This window comes from Nerophis ophidion, linkage group LG23 (genome assembly GCF_033978795.1).
Source record: "Nerophis ophidion isolate RoL-2023_Sa linkage group LG23, RoL_Noph_v1.0, whole genome shotgun sequence".
Lineage (NCBI taxonomy): Eukaryota > Metazoa > Chordata > Actinopteri > Syngnathiformes > Syngnathidae > Nerophis > Nerophis ophidion.
The window spans coordinates 21,498,412-21,521,972 of record NC_084633.1 but is presented as its reverse complement, the minus strand read 5'-3'; the positions used below and the strand labels follow the sequence as shown (position 1 = coordinate 21,521,972).

Genomic DNA, 23,561 nt, shown 5'->3' with positions numbered 1-23,561 from the left:
ACTGAGAAATTTTTTTTTTTTTTTGTGCAAATAATCATTAACTTGGAATTTAATGGCAGCAACACATTGCAAAAAAGTTGTCACCACTGTGTTACATGGCCTTTCCTTTTAACAACACTCAGTAAAGGTTTGGGAACTGAGGAGACACATTTTTGAAGAGGAATTCTTTCCCATTCTCGCTTAAGTTGTTTAACAGTCCTCTTGTGCGATTTTAGACTTCACACATTTTCAATGGGAGAGAGGTCTGGACTATAGGCAGGCCAGTCTAGTACCCGCTTTCTTTTACTATGAAGCCACGCTGTTGTAACACGTGGATTGGCATTGTCCTGATGAAATAAGCAGGGGCGTCCCTGATAACGTTGCTTAGATGGCAACATATGTTGCTCCAAAACCTTTATGTACTTTTCAGCATGAATGGTACCTTCACAGATGTGTAAGTTACCCATGCCTTGGGCACTAATACACCCCCATACCATCAAAGATGCTGATTTTTACACTTTGCGCCTATAACAGTCCGGATGGTTCTTTTCCTCTTTGTTCCGGAGGACACAACGTCCACATTTCAAAAAACCATTTGAAATGTGGACTCGTCAGACCACATACTATTTTTCCACTTTGCATTAGTCCATCTTAGATGAGCTCAGGCCCAGAAAAGCCGTCGGCGTTTCTGGGTGTTGTTGATAAAAGGGTTTGGCTTTGCATAGTAAAAACTTCTCTAGGCAATGAAATGAAAGCGAACTTGTTTGTTTTTGCGTTAAAACTCCTTATTGTCACGTTAACGTGTTAACGAACCCTGGCTGCAGTTCTGTTAGCTACTCATCTGGACTGTGGAACCATTGGCACACATGTTTGTATGTTACAAACTGACATTTGGGCTTTATGTTTCTTTTTAGTGTTTTGTTTTTTAAAGTTTTAGTGTTTTGTATTGTGTTTTTTATACGTTTAATGGATCTTAAGGTCTGCAATAAAGATTGATGATGATGATGATGATGATGATGATAATAGAGTTTTAAATTGCACTTACAGATGTAGCGACCAACTGTAGTTACTGATAACTCAATGACGACAACGTTCTTCTTTGTAGAAGTATATTTTACTCAGTGTAAATTCAAGAAACACCATAACAAACTGGCCACCGCCGTTCTCATTAACCGATCTCCAACCGGAGCCCGCGCATAGAGCAATGCATGCTGGGAGGTACCGTAAAAACACTAAAAGAGTGGCTAAAAATGCGCAATGCAAAAACAGAACATTTACAACTGACAGTGGATTTTTGAAGTGTTCCTGAGCCCATGTGGTGATATCCTTTACACACTGATGTCGCTTTTTGATGCAGTACTGCCTGAGGGATGGAAGGTCCGTAGTATCATCGCTTACGTGCAGTGATTTCTCCAGATTCTCTGAACCTTTTGATGATATTACGGACTGTAGATGGTGAAATCCCTAAATTCCTTTTTAAATAACTCGTTCTTAAACTGTTCGACAATTTGCCTACGCACAAAGTGGTGACCCCCGTCCCTGTTTCAGAATGACTGAGCATTTCCTGGAAGCTGCTTTTTATACCCAATCATGGCACCCACCTGTTCCCAGGTAGCTTGTCGGATGCTCCAAATAAGTGTTTGATGAGCATTCCTCAACTTTCTCAGTGTTTTTTGCCACTCATGCCAGCTTTTTTGAAACCTGTTTCAGGCATCAAATTCCAAAGGAGCTAATATTTGCAAAAAATAACAAAGTTTACCAGTTTGAACATGAAATATCTTGTTTTTGCAGTCTATTCAATTGAATATAAGTTAAAAAGGATTAGCAAATCATTGTATTCTCTTTTTATTTACCATTTACACAGCGTTTTGGGGTTTGTACTTGCCGGCATCACTTTTGCCTTAAATGGTCATTTCCTGTGCATTATTACCAACAATATATGAGGCTTTTAACCAGGGGCGTCGCCAGACATATTTCACTGGGGCACGTGCCCCACTGTTGATCTGCAGTGCCCCAGTAAAAATTTCACCAATAAAAAAAAAAAAACGCTTCAGAGTTTTAAGTCTACATAACATAGACAACAGCGCACATACTACTTAGTATGGTAATTGATTGCTACTGTATTCACTCCACTAACAATGAGCACATGGCTAATTAATCCATCCATCCATCCATTTTCTACCGCTTATTCCCTTTTGGCTAATTAATATGGTAATTTATTCACGTGTGGGTCGAGACTTCGGTTGAGAGAGAGAGAGAGAGGGGCTGCGAATCACTGCGTGAGGTAGGTAACGTTAGCCAACAACAATTTGTTAATTAGATTATTTTGATTTGACTCAAACTGTAACTCCTAGATGGATATCAGAAAGTTATTCGCCCGCAGCAGAGAAGAAGCAGCAGGAATGAGAGATGTAAGTGAAGTCCTAGCTAGCTAGGCAACATCATTGTCTTAAGTTGATGCTAAGTTAGCTAACATTATTCCTTGTATCAAGACAAACATATTCATTTGCTGTACGAGCTGTCGGGGGAATTTCCAATGAACATGAAACATCATGTTGGTTATTGTCTGCTGCTTCTGCATCAATGATGATTTGGAGTCAGCATGTGTGAGTTGAGTGCTTCTCAAATGTTTTATCTTCAGGAAGAAAAACATTTTTCCATATCAAGTCGTGAGCCAGTTTTTAAATCATTCAAGTTTATTTCACAGAAAAATAGCCCAGTAGACTTGTCTTGTTAATCGGTGTGACTTTGACTAAAATAATCTTGTTTTGTCACCAGAAAAATGGCTACAGCTAAAGTACCTGGTTTTGTTTCCAGAAAAAATAGTAACATTTCTGTATTTGTTTTCAGAAAGATGGCTGAAAATATCGGGTTTTGTTTCCCCATTTAGATATTTTTTAAATATATTTCCATGTCTGTCCTGAGTCCTCCTCCAACTTGTTAGTCGCTTTGCCTTTTGCTAAAATACTCACTAATAATCACTGAAAAAATGGCTAAAAATATCTGGTTTTGTTGCCACAATTTGATTTTTTTCTCCCTAAACTTTTTTTTTTTCATGCACACATGTGACTGAAAATGACCCACAATCCACTTTTATGTGAGGAGCCAGCAGTTGGGAACCACTGGTCAACTGTATAACAGTTACTGTAATATTTCCATGTCTGTCCAGAGTGATTGACCACTTTGCAAAAATGAAAAGGAGACGTTACAGTTTACTTCTCAGAAAATGATTCCCTGAACACACAACAGTTGTTCATTTATTCTACTACTGTGGCTTTATTGTTTTGTGTATATTTGATCGTTTTGTGTATCTGAAATAGGATTAGCCACATTGCCATAAATGGAAATTAAATAATATAAAAGAACCCAGAGATGTAGGGGTGCTTTATTGTTGGTTTTACTTTTGTAGATGTTAAATTTGCAGATGATTACTGCAATATATATTTCAAAAAGATTCATTGCTCTTCCTTTTTGCTTTTACCAGTAGCAGTTTAGAAGTCTGGAGTCAAAAAGTGCACAAGTAGGTCAAATGCATGAGTTAATTTCAGGTGGTTCATCAAAGATCCATACAACATCATCTGATAGGATTTCATAGTTTAAAGCACTATTTATGTATTAAGTGCTAAAAATGTTTTTGCTTTGCACGCTCACATGAATTATTTGTGCCCCAGGTGTGCCCCAGGTGTGCCCCAGTACAGTATTAGGTCTAGTGACGCCCCTGCTTTTAACAGATGTACATAACCCAATTCCAACTAAATGCAATTATTGAGATGAATGTGCTTTGCAATGTTTATCAAATTTCCAGCCTTAAAATGTATGCATTTATTAACGCCTTCGATGTGTGGCTGACAAACAGGGGTCATCGGAGGTCGCTTAAACTCAGGGACTCTTTGTATGTCGGCTCAGCAAAAGTTGTCCACTCACTACAATCTGCACAATATGTACGGACTGACTGAAGCCTTCGCCACTTATAGGTATGTAGGATCAGGTAAATAAAGTCTCAGCACAATCCAGTTTATTTCTGTGGATAATAGTTTAGAGGTGGTGGTCATCCGCAGTGCTCTTGTCAAAGTACGACGGAAGAGGCCATTTGTCCTGTCTCGCTCCTCCTTCCCGAGCATCGGACGCTTCTCCGGAGTGTGGACTGGAGACGTCAGGAGCGACTGGGAGCAGCTTCGATACTCCATCCCTTGTAAGGATGTGTGTGTTTGTTGTCTTTTCAAACGTTTGACGTCCCGCCTTTTATTACGAGGACATGACTCTTTGTCTGGTCCACACAAAATAAATGCAAGTATGTGGACCTTTTACCTCAGCGGTGTCCAAAGTGCGGCCCGAAGCTAATTGTTTACCAGCCCCCTCACATTCTGGAAATGCTATAGCAAAAATAAAAAAAGAACATTAAAAATATTGGAATGAGGTGAAATATATCGAGAAAAAGTTGCAATGTTGACACAAAGCTGCCATGCGGGCTGTTTTTCTTTTCTTTTGTCTTTATTTTACCTTGTAAAAACCATCTTTACCATGAATTAATTCGACTTAAACAAGTCGAAAAACTTTTTCGGGTGTTACCAATTAATGGTCAATTGTACAGAATATGTACTGTACTGTGCAATCTACTAACTACAAGTTTCAATCAATCAATTAAAGCTGCAAGCAGCATTGGCCGGGTCCGCCTTTGGCCGCTGCCAAGCCCTGGTCTAAGTCAGACCTACATAGAAGTCTTTGTTTCATGTCTCTACGACATTCCTAACAGAAATTACAAGCTGTTTTGTCTGTTTTTTTCCTAGGGGGCGCTAGAGCGCAATTTTGACTTTTGGGGTTTGGTTTTTTATTAGATGGCAATTTTCGCCAGTCCTGATGTGTGTGTAAAATTTGGTGAATTTTGAAGCATGTTAAGGGGGTCAAATTACAGATCGGCGTTTCTGGATGTTGTTGATAAATGGCTTTCGCTTTGCATAGTAGAGCTTTAACTTGCACTTTGAAGCATTTTAAGGGGGTCAAATTACAGCTCAAAGAGGCAAAAATGACATTTTTTAGGAAACTTTGCGCAGGGGTTCTTTGAAGGCGCGTAAAATCAAAACCGGAGCAGTAATCAAAACTTTGTTGGATAGTTTTAATCAAAAGGGTTCAATCTCTCTCCTGTGCGAGTTTGAAGCCAAAACTGCAAACGCACTCGGAGGAGTTTACGTTTGAAAAAGGTGACGGGTTTTTACAAAACTTTTATTTTGAAGGGGTAATTTTTAACTTCCTGTTGATTTTTGCCGAAGGATTTCAATCATCTAAATGTAGGTCTAAGTGAGACCTACATAGAAGTTTTTGTTTCATGTCTTTCCGGCATTCCTACTGGAAGTTACAAGCAGTTGTGTCTGTGTTTTCTTCCTCGAAGCAGTTTTGATCAAAGTGAAGTGAATTATATTTATATAGCGCTTTTCTCTAGTGACTCAAAGCGCTTTACATAGTGAAACCCAATATCTAAGTTACATTTAAAGCAGTGTGGGTGGCACTGGGAGCAGGTGGGTAAAGTGTCTTGCCCAAGGACACAACGGCAGTGACTAGGATGGCACAAGCAGGGATTGAACCTGCAACCCTCAAGTTGCTGGCACGGCCGCTCTACCAATCGAGCTATACTGCTCCAAAAAAAAAATAAAATGATGACAAAATATCCATGTTATAATGAATTATTTTCAAATCTCCAATTAGTTCAAATATTTCACTTTAAAATGTTTTATGTTGTAAATATTGCATATATTGTGCAGTTGCCATATAAAAACGTAAACATTTTCTTTGACAAAAGAGCATAAAACAAACAAACTAATAGTTTAAACCTAAAATTGACAGATATATCTGAAGTTGATCTGGTAACTTAAGTGTTGGAAAAAAAAAAAACCCTGATAAAAATATATCACTTTCTGAGTGGGGCACCTTTCTGAATTCCAAATTTACTTAGTGGTATTTTATTTATCTTTTCACCGTGATTACTCAAAAATATTAAATAATTAAAATCAATGGTGCCCTGCATAATTGATCTTTTAGGGCTCTAATGACTAAATACTGCATATTTCAGTTTTACTATTAAAAAAACAAAGATGTTTTTGACAGAAAAGCCATAAAACCTTTTTTTTTTTTTTAAGTTGATAGAGGTTTACTGTAAGCGTTAAAATACAAAATAATAATACAAAATTTGACTTATTTTTAACATTTTAATAACTGACACACTTCATGGTCCCTGGAAACCCTAAAAGTAAAATACATTTTTAAAAACTCCATATATTTTGTTAAAACATCAAAATGGCCCCCGCATGCTTTAATTTTTCCATGTGCGGCCCTCAGTGGAAAAAGTTTGGACACCCCTGTTGTACCTAATTAGATTCTGTTGTCACAAGTCCTTGAGGTGTAGTGCCACTGCACGACTTGTCCTGAATGCTTGCAGGACTGAAACACCTAAAAAGGGGAAATTAGTAGAGATGTCAGATATTGTCCAACTTTTAATTACCAATTCCGATATCAACCGATACCGATATATACAGTGGTGGAATGAACACATTATTATGCCTCATTTTGTTGTGATGCCCCGCTGGATGCATTAAGCAATGTAACAAAGGTTTTCCAAAATAAATCAACTGAAGTTATGGAAAAAAAATGCCAACATGGCACTGCCATATTTATTATTGAAGTCACAAAGTGCATTATTTTTTTTTAACATGCCTCATAACAGCAACTTGGAATTTGGGACATGCTCTCCCTGGGAGATTTAGTGCTGCAAGGGGCTCTGGGTATTTGTTCTGCTGTGTTTTTATTGTGTTACGGTGCGGATGTTCTCCCGAAATGTGTTTGTTGTTGTTGTTTGGTGTGGGTTCACAGTGTGGTGCATATTTGTAACAGTAGGTAAAGTTGTTTATACGGCCACCCTCAGTGTGACCTGTATGGCTGTTGACTAAGTATGGCTTGCATTCACTTGTGTGTGTGTAAAGCTGTAGATATTTTGTGACTGGGCCGGCAAGCAAAGGCAGTGCCTTTAAGGTTAATTGGCGTTCTGTACTTCGGTGTTTTAAAAAGTCATATATTTGACGTTTTTAAAACTGATACCGATAATTTCCGATATTACATTTTAAAGCATTTATCGGCCGATAATATTGGCAGTCCGATATTATCGGACATCTCTAGAAATTAGTACTTGTTTTCACTCTTTTTTTAAGACCATTGCCAAAAATGAGTGGTTAGATAGATAGTACTTCATTGATTGTTGCTTATGAGGTTTTTTTTCACCAAACTAATTGTGTGTTTTTTGTGTATTCCTGTGAACTAGGATGGTATTTTATTAGCAGAACTCAAACACTACCCAACCGATACCCTTAAAACTTTATAAATGGAACTTTGGAACTCTTAATTGATGTCGATTATTTATTATTGTGGAAAAACAAAATGGCAAAAGTGTGGAGTTCCTCGTTAAGGCTCTTGTATAATCTAAATCATGGATGTCAAACTCTGGCCCGCCGTGTATTTTTATTTGCGCCCCCCCCCGATTTTCCAAAGAGACTCCCAAATTTTAGTGCCCCTCACGAAAATCACAGGGAGCAACAATTCTCCCAAATTTTTCCCGATTCTCACCTGGACAACAATATTGGGGGCGTACTGCCTCAAGCGTCCTCTAAAACCTTTCGTCACGTCCGCTTTTCCTACGTAAAAACAGCGTGCCGGCCTAGTCACATGATATATGTGGCTTTTACACACACACAAACACACACACACACACACACACACACACACACACACACACACACACACACACGCTAATGCAATGCAAGCTTGGTCAACAGCCATACAGGTCACACTGAGGGTGGCCGTGTAAACAACTGTCAGGTTCAAAAACTGGTGACATTTATCAATCAAACAAGAAGCAAGGAATCAAGCAGACACAGAGTTAAATAGGGCTAATGATGAGAACGCGGGCACTGCACACTTAGAGCGTAGGGCGAGACTGTGACTAAGGTCCAGTTGCCGCGTTCTCCTTTTTATTCAGAGTTCCATAGTCAACATCACTGAAGCTGCCTCTAAAAGGAGTGGTCACATGTATTATGCAAAGCAGGACCAGGACACATAGTACGTGACGGAATGTGATTTTGCCTTGTCGCCAAGTTCGTCCGCGTGTTGTCATCTTATCTTCATTGAGATCCTTGAGGTCTCTGTCTCGTCTGTGTGCTGTCATCCCATCCATGCCGGAGTCTCCGAAGTCCTTGGCGGCCAGTGAGCCAAAACTAACATCATGTGGCTGAGGCCACCGCTCAGACAAGAAGTTTTGTCCTTGCATAGATTAGAAAAAAAGTCTAACTTGAGCACAATAGCTAATAACTAAAGCAACAGACTTTAAGCATTCTAAAGTTAGTGTGATAATATATACATAATTATTCTAACAACAACTTTAAGACTGTTACAAATATGCGCCACACTGTGAACCAACACTAAACGAGAATGACAAGCAAATTTCGGGAGAACATTTAAAAAAAAAAAAATAAATTAATTTAAAAAAATAAATAAGTCGGGGTCCACGTTAATACATTCATTTATTTTATTTATTTATTTCGGCAATCTTCACATAAAACAAAGAACAAAAAAAAAAAACAACAACAACAAAAAAACACTCATTTGAGCAATGATTGAGCCGAAAGGGTGTAGGTTGAAGCAAGGCTTATATAAACCTACCCCATCACAACAAGAACAAGGTTCAAAATATATAAAATCTAAAACATGCTTCACTTATATTACTTTTTTTTTAAACAATATATAAGCAACATATATGTAGCACACGTCTCATATACACAGTTTAACATTTAAATCAAACATATACATTTGTACACTTATATATATATATATATACATATATATATATACACAATTTATTTAAATTCCATATAAAGTGGTAATATATACATTTTAATATAACCTATATGTATAATTATGAAATCATAAATTGTATTTATATACATATTATATATTATTGTCTTTCTAAAACAATGTTTGCTCTTCTTTCTTATATTTACTAATGATAAATGATTTAAAAAGGTTTTTAAACGGGAGAACATCCGCACTGTAACACAACAGAACAAATACACAGAAACCCTTGCAGCACTACCTCTTCCTGGACGCTACAATATAAAAATGTATTATTAGCCTGTGGGAAAAGTTTATTTTGATACTTACCCAAGAAGGCTGCGAATAGAAAAGAGGCATTCAATTTGTATTTAAATTTGATTTGATATGCCATTGCTATTTTTAAATTATTATTATTATTTGAAAGTGGATGTTGCATGTCACTATAAAGTTATATAAGCCTCGCTTGTTCAATATTCAATGCAAAACTTGTTGGGGTCCTATTAAAAGGTTCATTTGTTCAACCTCGGCACGTGGCTTTGTTCAGTTTAAAATGTTGGCCCACTCTGTATTTGAGTTTGACACCCCTGATGTAAATGAAACACAGATGAGGCACAGCTCCTGTGTAAACTAAGTGAAAGTTAAACAAGACAGAGCTCTTGTGTAAACTGAATGAAATTCAAATCGAGTTAAACTACCTTATATCGACCAAGGAGATGCTAATGTACAGTTTGGACACACCTTCTCCTCATTCAATGCTTTTTCTTTTATTTCCATGACTATTTACATTGTAGATTGTCACATCAAAACTATAAAGGAACACATGAGGACTTATGTACTTAAGAAAAAAAAAAAGTGAAATAACTGAAAACATGTTTTGTATTGGAGTTTCTTCAAAATAGCCACCCTTTGCTCCAAATACTGCTTTTGCACACTCTTGGTATTCTCTCCTTGAGCTTCAAAGTTAAAGTTCCAATAATTGTCACACACACACACACACACACACACACACACACACACACTAGGTGTGGTGGAATTTGTCGTCTACATTGGACCCATTCCCAAGTTCACCCCCTGGGGGGTGAGGGGAGCAGTGAGCAGCAGCGTGTGCGCCACGCTCGTGATTCATTTGGTGATGTCATGGGTGAGGTCAAGCACACCTGTGAAGTGAAAACCATTTCAGGTGAGTACCTCTTGAAGCTCATGAGAGAATGTCAAGAGTGTGCAAAAAAACAGTATTTGGAGCAAAGGGTGGTTATTTTGAAGAAAGCAGAACATAAAACATGTCTTTAGTTATTTCACCTTTTTTTTTTTGTTAAGTACATAACTCCACATGTGTTCATTCATAGTTTTCATGTGACAATCTACAATGTAAATCCATTTTCTACCGCTTGTCCCTGTTTGGGGTCGCGGGGGGTGCATTCGGGCAGAAGGCGGGGTACACCCTGGACAAGTTGCCACCTCATCACAGGGCCAACACAGATAGACAGACAACATTCACACACTAGGGACCATTTAGTGTTGCCAATCAACCTATCCCCAGGTGCATGTCTTTGGAGGTGGGAGGGGCCTATCCCCAGGTGCATGTCTTTGGAGGTGGGAGGGGCCTATCCCCAGGTGCATGTCTTTGGAAGTGGGAGGGGCCTATCCACAGGTGCATGTATTTGGAGGTGGGAGGGGCCTATCCCCAGTTGCATGTCTTTGGAAGTGGGAGGGGCCTATCCCCAGGTGCATGTCTTTGGAAGTGGGAGGGGCCTATCCCCAGGTGCATGTCTTTGGAGGTGGGAGGGGCCTATCCCCAGGTGCATGTCTTTGGAGGTGGCAGGGGCCTATCCCCAGGTGCATGTCCTTGGAGGTGGGAGGGGCCTATCCCCAGGTGAATGTCTTTGGAGGTGGGAGGGGCCTATCCCCAGGTGCATGTCTTTGGAGGTGGGAGGGGCCTATCCCCAGGTGCATGTCTTTGGAGGTGGGAGGGGCCTATCCCCAGGTGCATGTGTTTGGAGGTGGGAGGGGCCTATCCCCAGTTGCATGTCTTTGGAAGTGGGAGGGGCCTATCCCCAGGTGCATGTCTTTGGAGGTGGGAGGGGCCTATTCCCAGGTGCATGTCTTTGGAGGTGGGAGGGGCCTATCCCCAGGTGCATGTCTTTGGAGGTGGGAGGGGCCTATCCCCAGGTGCATGTCTTTGGAGGTGGGAGGGGCCTATCCCCAGGTGCATGTCTTTGGAGGTGGGAGGAAGCTGGAGTACCCGGAGGGAACCCACGCACTCACAGGGAGAACATGCAAACTCCACACAGAAAGATCCCGAGCCTGGGATTGAACTCAGGACTACTCTGGACCTTCGTATTGTGAGGCACATGCATTAACCCCTGTACCACCGTGCTGCCCAACAATGTAAATAGTCATGAAAATAAAGAAAAGGCATTGAATGAGAAGGCGTGTCCAAACTTTTGGCCTTTACTGTAAGTTAGCATCTCCTTGGTCAAATAATTGTATGTATCTTTTTTTGATGATAATGAATAGTTTCACCTATGTTGTGCTAAGCAGTCTGTCCCTTTCCTATTTGGCAACACTTTCCATCTCATTTTTTCCTCTTTGGCATCGCTGTTACCTTTCCATGGTGGCATCATCAGAAAAAGCAAAACAGTTAGATGTTTGAGGCATATTTGTCCAGTAAATGAGGCTTGAATGCTATATTGTGCTCATCATTTTTATTTTCCTGAAGGACCTCTCCTAAAGGAATAAATAAAGTACTTTCTATCTATTTATTTATTGCACCGAGCTGCCATCCTGACATTTTATCACCTGTTCTACGGTTATCATCACACTTGTTCTCTTTAATAATAAAATAATAATGAATTACATTTGGAATGCACTTTACATTTGTTAAAATCTCAAAGTGCTACAAAGTATAAACATTTTTTTTTTTAAATAGAAAGTTAAAAAAAATAAGAAATTTAGATCAAAACCCAGTTGGGAAATTGTGTTAGATGTAAATATAAACGGAATACAATGATTTGGAAATCATTTTCAACCCATATTTAGTTGAATGCACTACAAAGACAACATAAACTTTATTTTTTTTTTCAAATAATAATTAACTTAGAATTTCATGGCTGCAACACGTGCCAAAGTAGTTGGGAAAGGGCATGTTCACCACTGTGTTACATCACCTTTTCTTTTAACAACACTCAATAAACGTTTGGGAACTGAGGAAACTAATTGTTGAAGCTTTGAAAGTGGAATTCTTTCCCATTCTTGTTTTATGTAGAGCTTCAGTCCTTCAACAGTCCGGGGTCTCCGCTGTCCTATTTTACGCTTCATAATGCACCACACATTTTCCATGGGAGACAGGTCTGGACTGCAGGCGGGCCAGGAAAGTACCCGCACTCTTTTACTACGAAGCCACGCTGTTGTAACACGTGCTGAATGTGGCTTGGCATTGTCTTGCTGAAATAAGCAGGGGCGTCCATGAAAAAGACGACGCTTAGATGACAACATATGTTGTTCCAAAACCTGTACGTACCTTTCAGCATTAATGGTGCCTTCACAGATGTGTAAGTTACCCATGCCTTGGGCACTAATGCACCCCCATACCATCACACATGCTGGCTTTTACACTATGCGTCGATAACAGTCTGGATGGTGGAAATGTGGACTCGTCAGACCACAGAACATTTTTTCCACTTTGCATCAGTCCACCTTAGATGATCTCGGGCCCAGAGAAGCTGGCCGCGTTTCTGGATGTTGTTGATAAATGGCTTTCGCTTTGCATAGTAGAGCTTTAACTTGCACTTACAGATGTAGCGACAAAATGTATTTAGTGACAGTGGTTTTCTGAAGTGTTCCTGAGCCCATGTGGTGATATCCTTTAGAGATTGATGTCGGTTTTTGATACAGTGCCGTCTGAGGGATGGAAGATCACGGTCATTCAATGTTGGTTTCCGGCCATGCTGCTTACGTGGAGTGATTTCTCCAGATTCTCTGAACCTTTTGATGATATTATGGAGCGTAGATGTTGAAATCCCTAAATTTCTTGCAATGTCACTTTGAGAAAGGTTGTTCTTAAACTGTTTGACTATTTGCTCACGCAGTTGTGGACAAAGGGGTGTACCTCGCCCCATCCTTTCTTGTGAAAGACTGAGCATTCTTTGGGAAGCTGTTTTTATAGCCAATCATGGCACCCACCTGTTCCCAATTAGCCTGCACACCTGTGGGATGTTCCCAATAAGTGTTTGATGAGCATTCCTCAACTTTATCAGTATTTATTGCCACCTTTCTCAACTTCTTTGTCACATGTTGCTGGCATCAAATTCTAAAGTTAATGATTATTTGCAAAAAAAAAAATGTTTATCAGTTTGACTGAATATGGCTTGAAAAGGATTTGCAAATCATTGTATTCTGTTTATATTTACATCTAACACCATTTCCCAACTCATATGGAAACAGGGTTTGTAGACAGTTTTGTTTTAACTGTATGGACTTACAGTGTGTGCTTGTGTTCCTGTAGCTGTGCTGGGGTTCAGTTTATTGGGGGCCCCTCTGGTGGGTGCAGACATCTGTGGCTTCCAAGGCAACACCACGGAGGAGTTGTGCACACGATGGATGCAGCTTGGAGCCTTCTACCCATTCATGAGGAACCACAATGACAGGCAATATGCTGTGAGACACACACACACACACACACACTTCCATATTTGCCTGACATAATATGAATGTCTAATGTCTTTGTGTGTCTCCGTGAAGTCTCAGGAGCCGTATGTGTTTGGACAGAAGGCCCAGGCAGCCATGCGAATTGCATTAAACCTTCGTTACTCCCTCCTTCCGTTTCTCTACACACTCTTCCATCATGCACACACCTCTGGAGACGCAGTGGCCAGGCCTCTTTTCATGGAGTATGTCATCCTAACTCATTTTTTATTTATTTTTTTTAATTTATTAGGGTCCTTTGCCATGGGCCAAGGACCCTATTGAAACTGCTGTGTTTTATTATTATTCCAAACCTACTCGCTGTAATTTGACCCCCTTAACATGCTTCAAAACTCACCAAATTTGACACACACGTCGGTATAGCAAACCTTCCCAACATATTAAGCAACCAATCCCCCAAAATGAAAATTGCGCTCTAGCACCCCCTAGTAAAAAATTACAGACAAAACTGCATGTAACTTCTGTTAGGAATGTCATAGCGACATGAAACAAAAACTCCTATGTAGGTCTGACTTAGACCCAATTTTCATACACTCACTTCTTTCAGCAAAAATCTACAGGAAGTTGGCAAAAACCCCTTCAAAATAAAATTTTCGCAAAAAATGCAATTTTTGCCTCTTTGCGCTGTAATTTGACCCCTTTAAAATGCTTCAAAAGTCACCAAACTTGGCGCACACATAAGGACTGGCGATTATTGCGATCTAATGAAAAAACCAAACCCCAAAACTCAAAATTGCGCTCTAGCGCTATTTTTGAATAAAACACTGAAAAAACTGCTCCTAGGAAGAAAACACAGACAAAACTGCTTGTAACTTCCGGTAAGAATGTCGGAGAGACATGAAACAAAAACCTCTATGTAGGTCTTGCCTAGACCTACATTTTCTAGATTGACAACCCCCAACAGAAATCAACAGGAAGTTTGGAATCCCCCCTTCAAAACAAAAGTTTTGTAAAATCGGTCACCTTTCTTCAAACATTATCTCCTCTGAGTGCGTTTGTTGTTTGGCTTCAAACTCGCACAGGAGAGAGATTGAACCCTTCTGATTAAAAGTATTGAACAGAGTTTTGATAAGTTCTCAGGTTTTGATTTTACGCGCCTTCAAAGAACCCCTGTGCAAAGTCTCCGAAAAAATGTATTTTTTGCCTCTTTGAGCTGTTATTTGACCCCCTTAAAATGCTTCTAAACTCACCAAACTTGACACACACATCAGGTCTGGCAAAAATTGCGATCTGATGAAAAAAACCTAACCTCAAAACTCAAAATTGCTCTCTACCGCCCCCCTAAGAATACAACACGGACATACTGCTCCTAAGAAGAAAACACAGACAAAACTGCTTGTAGGAATGTCAGAGAGACATGAAACAAAAAACACTATGTAGGTCTCACTTAGACCTACATTTTAATAATTAACTTACTTTAGCAAAAATCAACAGGAAGTTTGATATTTTCACTTCAATACAACAACTGCATTACTTTCACAATGCATTAGATTCTCAAAATAGTGGCTCCAAGGCGTCTTCTAACGCTTATCCGGCCGTGGGTCTCGGGGGCAGCAGCCAAAGGCGGACCCGACCAACGCTGCTTGTAGTTTTAATTTTATTTTATTTTTATTTTATTTTTTTAAAATTATTAAATCAACATAAAAATACACAAGCTACACTTTCCATTAGTACATCAACCCCCCAAAGAAAACCCCTCCCTCCCCCACCCACACCCACTCACACAAAAAAGGGTTGTTTCTTTCTGCTACCAAAATTCTGGTTCCCACAACATATATAAGACAGTCTGCAAGGGACACAGTCCCTGAAACACACATGATTGTGTGTGTCGCCGCTCCACTAACACTATTATTAATTACTATTTTTAATATAATTGTTTTATGTGATTTTACTTTCTTTTTTATCCAAGAAAATGTCATTTTTTTCCTTCTTTTTTTTTTTAAATCTCATTTGATTTTATTAAAAAAAAAAAAAAAATTAAAATAAAAAAAATAACCTTATCTTCACCAGACCAGGTTGTTAATGAAATTAGACTTGTCTAAAGGTTTTTAAAACCAGGTCCAGTCCAGACAATGTCCAAGTCGGTACAACAACAAAAATGAGGGAAACTCCTAACTAATTTTTAACACCTCTCTCTAAAACAAGGGTCTCCAAACTTTTTCCACTAAGGGCCGCATACGGAAAAATAAACCATGCGGGGGCCATTTTGATATTTTTCATTTTCAAACCATAACAAAATATATGGATTTTTTTATTCATTTATTTGTTTTTACTTTTAAGGCTCCCGGGGACCATAAAGAGTCTCAGTCATTAAAATGTTAAAAACAAGGCAAATTATCTTTTTTTTTCAATTTTTATTTAACGTTTACACTAAATCTTTATATCAGGGGTCAGCAACCTTTTTGAAAGCAAGAGCTACTTCTCGGGTACTGATTAAAGCAAAGGGGTACCAGTTTGATACACACTTAAATAAGTTGCCAGAAATAGCCAATTTGCTCAATTTACCTTTAATAAAAAAAATCTATATATATATAGAAAAAAAGGGTATTTCTGTCTGTCATTCCGTCGCACATTTTTTTTCCTTTTACGGAAGGTTTTTTGTAGAGAATAAATGATGAAAAAAGCACTTAATTGAACGGTTTAAAAGAGGAGAAAACACGAAAAAAATGCAAATTAAATTTTGAAACATAGTTTATCTTCAATTTCGACTCTTTAAAATTCAAAATTCAACCGAAAAAAATGAAGAGAAAAACTAGCTAATTTGAATCTTTTTGAAAAAATTAAAAAAAGAGTTTGTGGAACATCATTAGTAATTTTTCCTGATTAAGATTAATTTTAGAATTTTGATGACATGTTTTAAATAGGTTAAAATCCAATCTGCACTTTGTTAGAATATATAACAAATTGGACCAAGCTATATTTCTAACAAAGACAAATCATTATTTCTTCTAGATTTTCCACAATAAAAATGTTCAAATAATTTCAAAAGTATTTGAAATAAGATTTAAATTTGATTCTCCAGATTTTCTAGATTTGCCAGAATATTTTTCTTTAACTTTAAACATAAGAGAATAAATGATGAAAAAAAACACACTTAATTGAACAGTTTAAAATAGGAGAAAAGACGAAAAAATTCAAATAAAATTTTAAAACATAGTTTATCTTCAATTTCGACTCTTTAAAATTCAAAATTCAACTGAAAAAAATTAATACAAAAACTAGCTAATTCGAATCTTTTTGAAAAAAATTCAAAAAAGAATTTATGGAACATCATTAGTCATTTTTCCTGATTAAGATTAATTTTGGAATTTTGATGACATGTTTTAAATAGGTTAAAATCCAATCTGCACTTTGTTAGAATATATAACAAATTGGACCAAGCTATATTTCTAACAAAGACAAATCATTATTTCTTCTAGATTTTCCAGAACAAAAAATTTAAAAGAAATTCAAAAGACTTTGAAATAAGATTTAAATTTGATTCTACAGATTTTCTAGATTTGCCAAAATTATTTTTTTTAATTTTAATCATAATAAGTTTGAAGAAATATTTCACAAATATTCATCATCGAAAAAACAGAAGCTAAAATGAAGAATTAAATCCAAATGTATTTATTATTCTTTACAATAAAAAAAATAAAATACCTGAACATTGATTTAAATTGTCAGGAAAGAAGAGGAAGGAATTTAAAAGGTAAAAAGGTATATGTGTTTAAAAATCCTAAAATAATTTTTAAGGTTGTATTTTTTCTCTAAAATTGTCTTTCTGAAAGTTATAAGAAGCAAAGTCAAAAAATAAATGAATTTATTTCAACAAGTGAAGACCAAGTCTTTCAAATATTTTCTTGGATTTTCAAATTCTATTTGAGTTTTGTCTCTCTTAGAATTAAAAATGTCCAGCAAAGCGAGACCAGCTTGCTAGTAAATAAATACAATTTAAAAAATAGAGGCAGCTCACTGGTAAGTGCTGCTATTTGAGCTATTTTTAGAACAAGCCAGCGGGCGACTCATCTGGTCCTTACGGGCACCGTGTTGGTGACCCCTGCTCTATATCAACTTCAGGTTGATATAAAGTAAAAAAAAAAAAATATTTTCTGTCAAAGACAACTTTGCTTTTCATAGTAAAACTGAAATATGCAGTATTTCTCCCACCACCCAAAACATACAAAAAGCAAAGTTTGATGTGAAGTAATAGGAGCCCTAAAAAGATCAATAATGCAGGACACCATCGATTTTAACTCATTATTATTTTTGAGTTATAAAAGAGAAAAGATAAATAAAATCCCACTAAATATCTTTGAGATCCAAATGGTCCCCCACTCATAAATTGATACATTTTTATAAAAAAAATTTTTTTTACTTTCAACACTTAAGTTATGAGATCAACTTCAGATATATCTGTCGATTTGAAGTTTGAACTATTATTGTGTTTGTTTTATGTTATTTTGTCAATAATTCATTATAATACAGATTTTTTTTAAACATTTTTTTTGAACAATGGCAAAAGAAAAATAAAGATAAACAAAAAGAAAAAAAACTTTGTGTCAACATTGCAACTTTTTCTAGTTACATTTAACCTCATTCCACTCTTTTTAATGTCTTTTTTTATTTTTACATGAACATTTCCAGAATGTGTGGCGGCCGGTAAACAATTAGCTTCAGGCCTGCAAGTTAAGGTTATTATGTTAAGGTAACGTGTGGAGTTCCCCAGGGTTCGGTCCTTGGCCCTGCACTCTTCAGCATCTACATGCTGCCGCTAGGTGACATCATACGCAAATACGGTGTTAGCTTTCACTGTTATGCTGATGACACCCAACTCTACATGCCCCTAAAGCTGACCAACATGACACCCAACTCTACATGACACTAAAGCTGACCAACATGACACCCAACTCTACATGACACTAAAGCTGACCAACATGACACCCAACTCTACATGCCACTAAAGCTGACCAACATGACACCCAACTCTACATGACACTAAAGCTGACCAACATGACACCCAACTCTACATGACACTAAAGCTGACCAACATGACACCCAACTCTACATGACACTAAAGCTGACCAACATGACACCCAACTCTACATGACACTAAAGCTGACCAACATGACACCCAACTCTACATGACACTAAAGCTGACCAACATGACACCCAACTCTACATGCCACTAAAGCTGACCAACATGACACCCAACTCTACATGACACTAAAGCTGACCAACATGACACCCAACTCTACATGACACTAAAGCTGACCAACACGCCGGATTGTAGTCAGTTGGAGGCGTGTCTTAATGAAATTAAACAATGGATGTCCGCTAACTTTTTGCAACTCAACGCCAAAAAAACGGAAATGCTGATTATCGGTCCTGCTAGACACCGACCTCTATTTAATAATACAACTTTAATATTTGACAATTAAACAAGGTGACTCGGTAAAGAATCTGGGTGTTATCTTCGACCCAACTCTCTCCTTTGAGTCACACATTAAAAGCGTTACTAAAACGGCCTTCTTTCATCTCCGTAATATCGCTAAAATTCGCTCCATTTTGTCCACTAAAGACGGTGAGATCATTATCCATGCGTTTGTTACGTCTCACCTCGATTACTGTAACGTATTATTTTGGGGTCTCCCCATGTCTAGCATTAAAAGATTACAGTTGGTACAAAATGTGGATGCTAGACTTTTGACAAGAACAAGAAAGTTTGATCACATTACGCCTGTACTGTATATACCTTTACATACATATATACCTATACTGTATATACCTTTATATACATATATACATACATATATACCTATACTGTATATACCTTTATATACATATATACATACGTATATACCTATACTGTATATACCTTTATATACATATATACATGCGTATATACCTATACTGTATATACCTTTATATACATATATACATACATATATACCTATACTGTATATACCTTTATATACATATATACATACATATATACCTATACTGTATATACCTTTATATACATATATACATACATATATACCTATACTGTATATACCTTTATATACATATATACATACATATATACCTATACTGTATATACCTTTATATACATACATATATACCTATACTCTATATACCTTTATATACAGATATACATATATATATACCTGTACTGGCTCACCTGCACTGGCTTCCTGTGCACTTAAGATGTGACTTTAAGGTTTTACTACTTACGTATAAAATACTACACGGTCTAGCTCCATCCTATCTTGCCGATTGTATTGTACCATATGTCCCGGCAAGAAATCTGCCTTCAAAAGACTCCGGCTTATTAGTGATTCCCAAAGCCCAAAAAAAGTCTGCCGGCTATAGAGCGTTTTCATTTCGGGCTCCAGTACTCTGGAATGCCCTCCCGGTAACAGTTCGAGATGCCACCTCAGTAGAAGCATTTAAGTCTCACCTTAAAACTCATCTGTATACTCTAGCCTTTAAATAGACCTCCTTTTTAGACCAGTTGATCTGCTTCTTCTTTTCTTTTTCTCCTTGTGGAAGGGGTCCGGTCCGATGACCATGGATGAAGTACTGGCTGTCCAGAGTCGGGACCCAGGATGGACCACTCGCCTGTGTATCGGTTGGGGACATCTCTACGCTGCTGATCCGCCTCCGCTTGGGATGGTTTCCTGTGGACGGGACTCTCGCTGCTGTCTTGGATCCGCTTTGAACTGAACTCTTGCGGCTGTGTTGGATCCACTATGGATTAAACTTTCACAGTATCATGTTAGACCCGCTCGACATCCATTGCTTTCGGTCCCCTAGAGGGGGAGGGGTTGCCCACATCTGAGGTCCTCTCCAAGGTTTCTCATAGTCAGCATTGTCACTGGCGTCCCACTGGATGTGAGGTTTCCTTCCCCTTATGTGGGTTCTTCCGAGGATGTCGTAGTCGTCGTGGTTTGTGCAGTCCTTTGAGACATTTGTGATTGAGGGCTATATAAATAAACATTGATTGATTGATTGAAATGGCCCCCGGGCCTCACTTTGGACACCCCTGCTCTAAAACGTCGTCATGCTGTATCCTCATCTTTGTCATTTCAGGTTTCCCGCTGACCCCAACAGTCAGATTATTGACCGACAGTTCCTGTGGGGGAGTTCCCTGCTCATCAGCCCAGTCTTAGAGGAAGGTGCTGTGGAGGTGCTAGCTTACCTGCCCCCCTGCACTTGGTACAGTCTTCACAACGTGAGCTGCACCCTTTTTTAATTCACTCAATCTCCTACATTCTCAGAAATATCATATGCAAGGTCACAGTTGTTTGTTATTTACCCTCTCATTAGGGTCAGCCTTTTTATAGCGAAGGTCAGTTCCTGGTTCTGTCAGCTCCTTTAGACACGATCAACATCCACGTGAGGGAAGGACACATTATCCCCCAGCAGGTCAGTGCATCACTCTATGCGAGCCACTCCTGCACAGTAATGGTGCTGTTAAAGGGGAACATTATCAGCAGACCTATGTAAGCGTCAATATATACCTTGATGGTGCAGAAAAAAGACCATCTATTTTTTTAACCGATTTCCGAACTCTAAATGGGTGAATTTTGGCAAATTAAACGCCTTTCTGTTTATCGCGCTGGAGGCGATGACGTCAGAATGTGACGTCACCGAGGTAACACACCCACCATTTTCATTTTCACATTACAAACACCGGGTCTCAGCTCTGTTAGTTTCCGTTTTTTTGACTATTTTTTGGAACCTTGGAGACATCATGCCTGGTGGGTGTGTTGTCGGAGGGTGTAACAACACTAACAGGGAGGGATTCAAGTTGCACCACTGGCAAGAAATCTGCCGCCAGACCCCCATTGAATGTACCAGAGTGTCTCCACATTTGACCGGCGATGCTAAGACAGACATGGCACAGAGATGTATGGATAACCTGCAGATGCATTTGCAACCATTAAGTCAACCAAATCACAAAAGTGAGTTTTGTTGATTTTGACTGCCAGCTAATCGATGCTAACATGCTACGCTAATCGATGCTAACATACTATTTACCGGCGGTGCTAAAGCAGACATGGCACAGAGATGTATGGATAACCTGCAGATGCATTTGCAACCATTAAGTCAATGAAATTACAAAGGTGAGTTTTGTTGATGTTGACTGCCAGCTAATCGATGCTAACATGCTACGCTAATCGATGCTAACATGCTATTTACCGGCGATGCTAAGACAGACATGGCACAGAGATGTATGGATAACCTGCAGATGCATTTGCAACCATTAAGTCAACCAAATCACAAAGGTGAGTTTTGTTGATGTTGACTTATGTGCTAATCAGACATATTTGGTTGCGGCGTGACTGCCAGCTAATCGATGCTAACATGCTACGCTAATCGATGCTAACATGCTACGCTAATCGATGCTAACATGCTATTTACGGGCGATGACAGACATGGCACAGAGATGTATGGATAACCTGCAGATGCATTTGCAACCATTAAGTCAACAAAATCACAAAGGTGAGTTTTGTTGATGTTGTTGACTTCATGGGTGTCAAACTCTGGGCCGCGGGCCAAATTTGGCCCACCGTGTAATTTCACTTGGCCCTTGAGGCAATATCAAATGAACATTAGAGCTGGCCCGCCGATGTAACACCACATTCACCGCTAATAGTCTTACTTGCCAACCCTCCCGATTTTCCCAGGAGACTCCCGAAGTTCAGAGCCCCTCCCAAATTTCATCCGGGACAACAATATTTGGGGTGAGCTTTAAAGGCACTGCCTTTGGCGTCCTCTACAACCTGTCGCCACGTCCGCTTTTCCTCCATACAAACAGCGTGCCGGCCCAGTCACATAATATATGCGGCTTATACACACACACAAGTGAATGCAACGTATACTTGGTCAACAGCCATACAGGTCACACTGAGGGTGGCCGTATGAAAAACTTTAACACTGTTACAAACATGCACCACACTGTGAACCCACACCAAAAAAGAATGACACATTTCGCGAGAACATCCGCACCATAACACAACATAAACACAACAGAAGAAATACCCAGAATTCCTTGCAGCACAAACTCTTCCAGGACGCTACAATATACACCCCCCGCTATCACCAAACCCCGTCCACCTCAACCCTACCGCCGAAAAAGAGGCATTCAACTTGTATTTAAATTTTATTTCATATGCCATTGATATTTTTTTATTATTATTATTATTTGAAAATCGATTTTGCATGTCCCTATAAAGTTATATAAGCCGTAATTGTTCAATATTCAATGCAAAACTTGTTTGGGTCCTATTAAAAGGTTAATTTGTTCAACCTTGGCCCGTGGCTTTGTTCGGTTTAAAATTTTGGCCCACTCTGTATTTGAGTTTGACACCCCTGACTTATGTGCTAATCAGACATATTTGGTGGCAGCATGACTGCCAGCTAATTGATGCTAACATGCTACGCTAATCGATGCTAACATGCTATTTACGCTAGCTGTATGTACATTTGAAACTAGATACCCACATTTAATGCGAAACAAACACTTACCAATCGATGGATTTAAGTTGCTCCAGTGTCACAAGATGCGAAAGTCCTGATCGTTTGGTCCGCACATTTTACCGGCGATGCTAATAAGGCAGCCACTTCATTAGGTACACCCACGCTATGGCCGAATAGCGTCAATAGCTATTCACTCAATAGCTTCAATTTCTTCTTCAATTTCGTTTTCGCTATCTGCCTCAATACTCCGACCATCTGTTTCAATACATGCGTAATCTGTTGAATCGCTTAAGCCGCTGAAATCCGAGCTAATGTCGCTATATCTTGCTGTGCTAACCGCCATGTTGTTTGTATTGGCAGCACTGTATGACGTCACAGGGAAATGGATAGTCGCATGGCAAATAGCGAAAATCAAGAACTTTAAAGCTTTTTTTAGGGATATTCCGGGAGGTGTAAAATTGTGAAAAAAACGTCAAAAAATAAAACAAGCCACTGGGAACTGATTTTTATTGTTTTTAACCCTTTTGAAATTGTGA

General features: G+C 38.7%; 1 protein-coding gene across 4 annotated transcripts in view; it reads left to right on the top strand.

The window, feature by feature from the left end:
* Positions 1-23,561, top strand: part of gaa (alpha glucosidase) — a 50,904-nt gene that overhangs the window by 15,653 nt on the left and 11,690 nt on the right. For 3 of the 4 annotated variants that reach the window (XR_009803953.1, XR_009803954.1, XM_061885256.1), the window contains exons 11-16: positions 3,836-3,953; positions 4,038-4,171; positions 13,355-13,506; positions 13,591-13,739; positions 20,632-20,773; positions 20,869-20,967. Coding sequence is in view for 2 of the 4 variants with exons in the window: in XM_061885256.1 (XP_061741240.1) it covers positions 3,836-3,953; positions 4,038-4,171; positions 13,355-13,506; positions 13,591-13,739; positions 20,632-20,773; positions 20,869-20,967 (794 nt within the window). In the remaining 2 variants the exon portion in view is untranslated. Of the gene's footprint in view, positions 1-3,835; positions 3,954-4,037; positions 4,172-13,354; positions 13,507-13,590; positions 13,740-20,631; positions 20,774-20,842; positions 20,968-23,561 lie in introns of all 4 variants that reach the window. The other variant, XM_061885257.1, reaches the window with a different exon arrangement.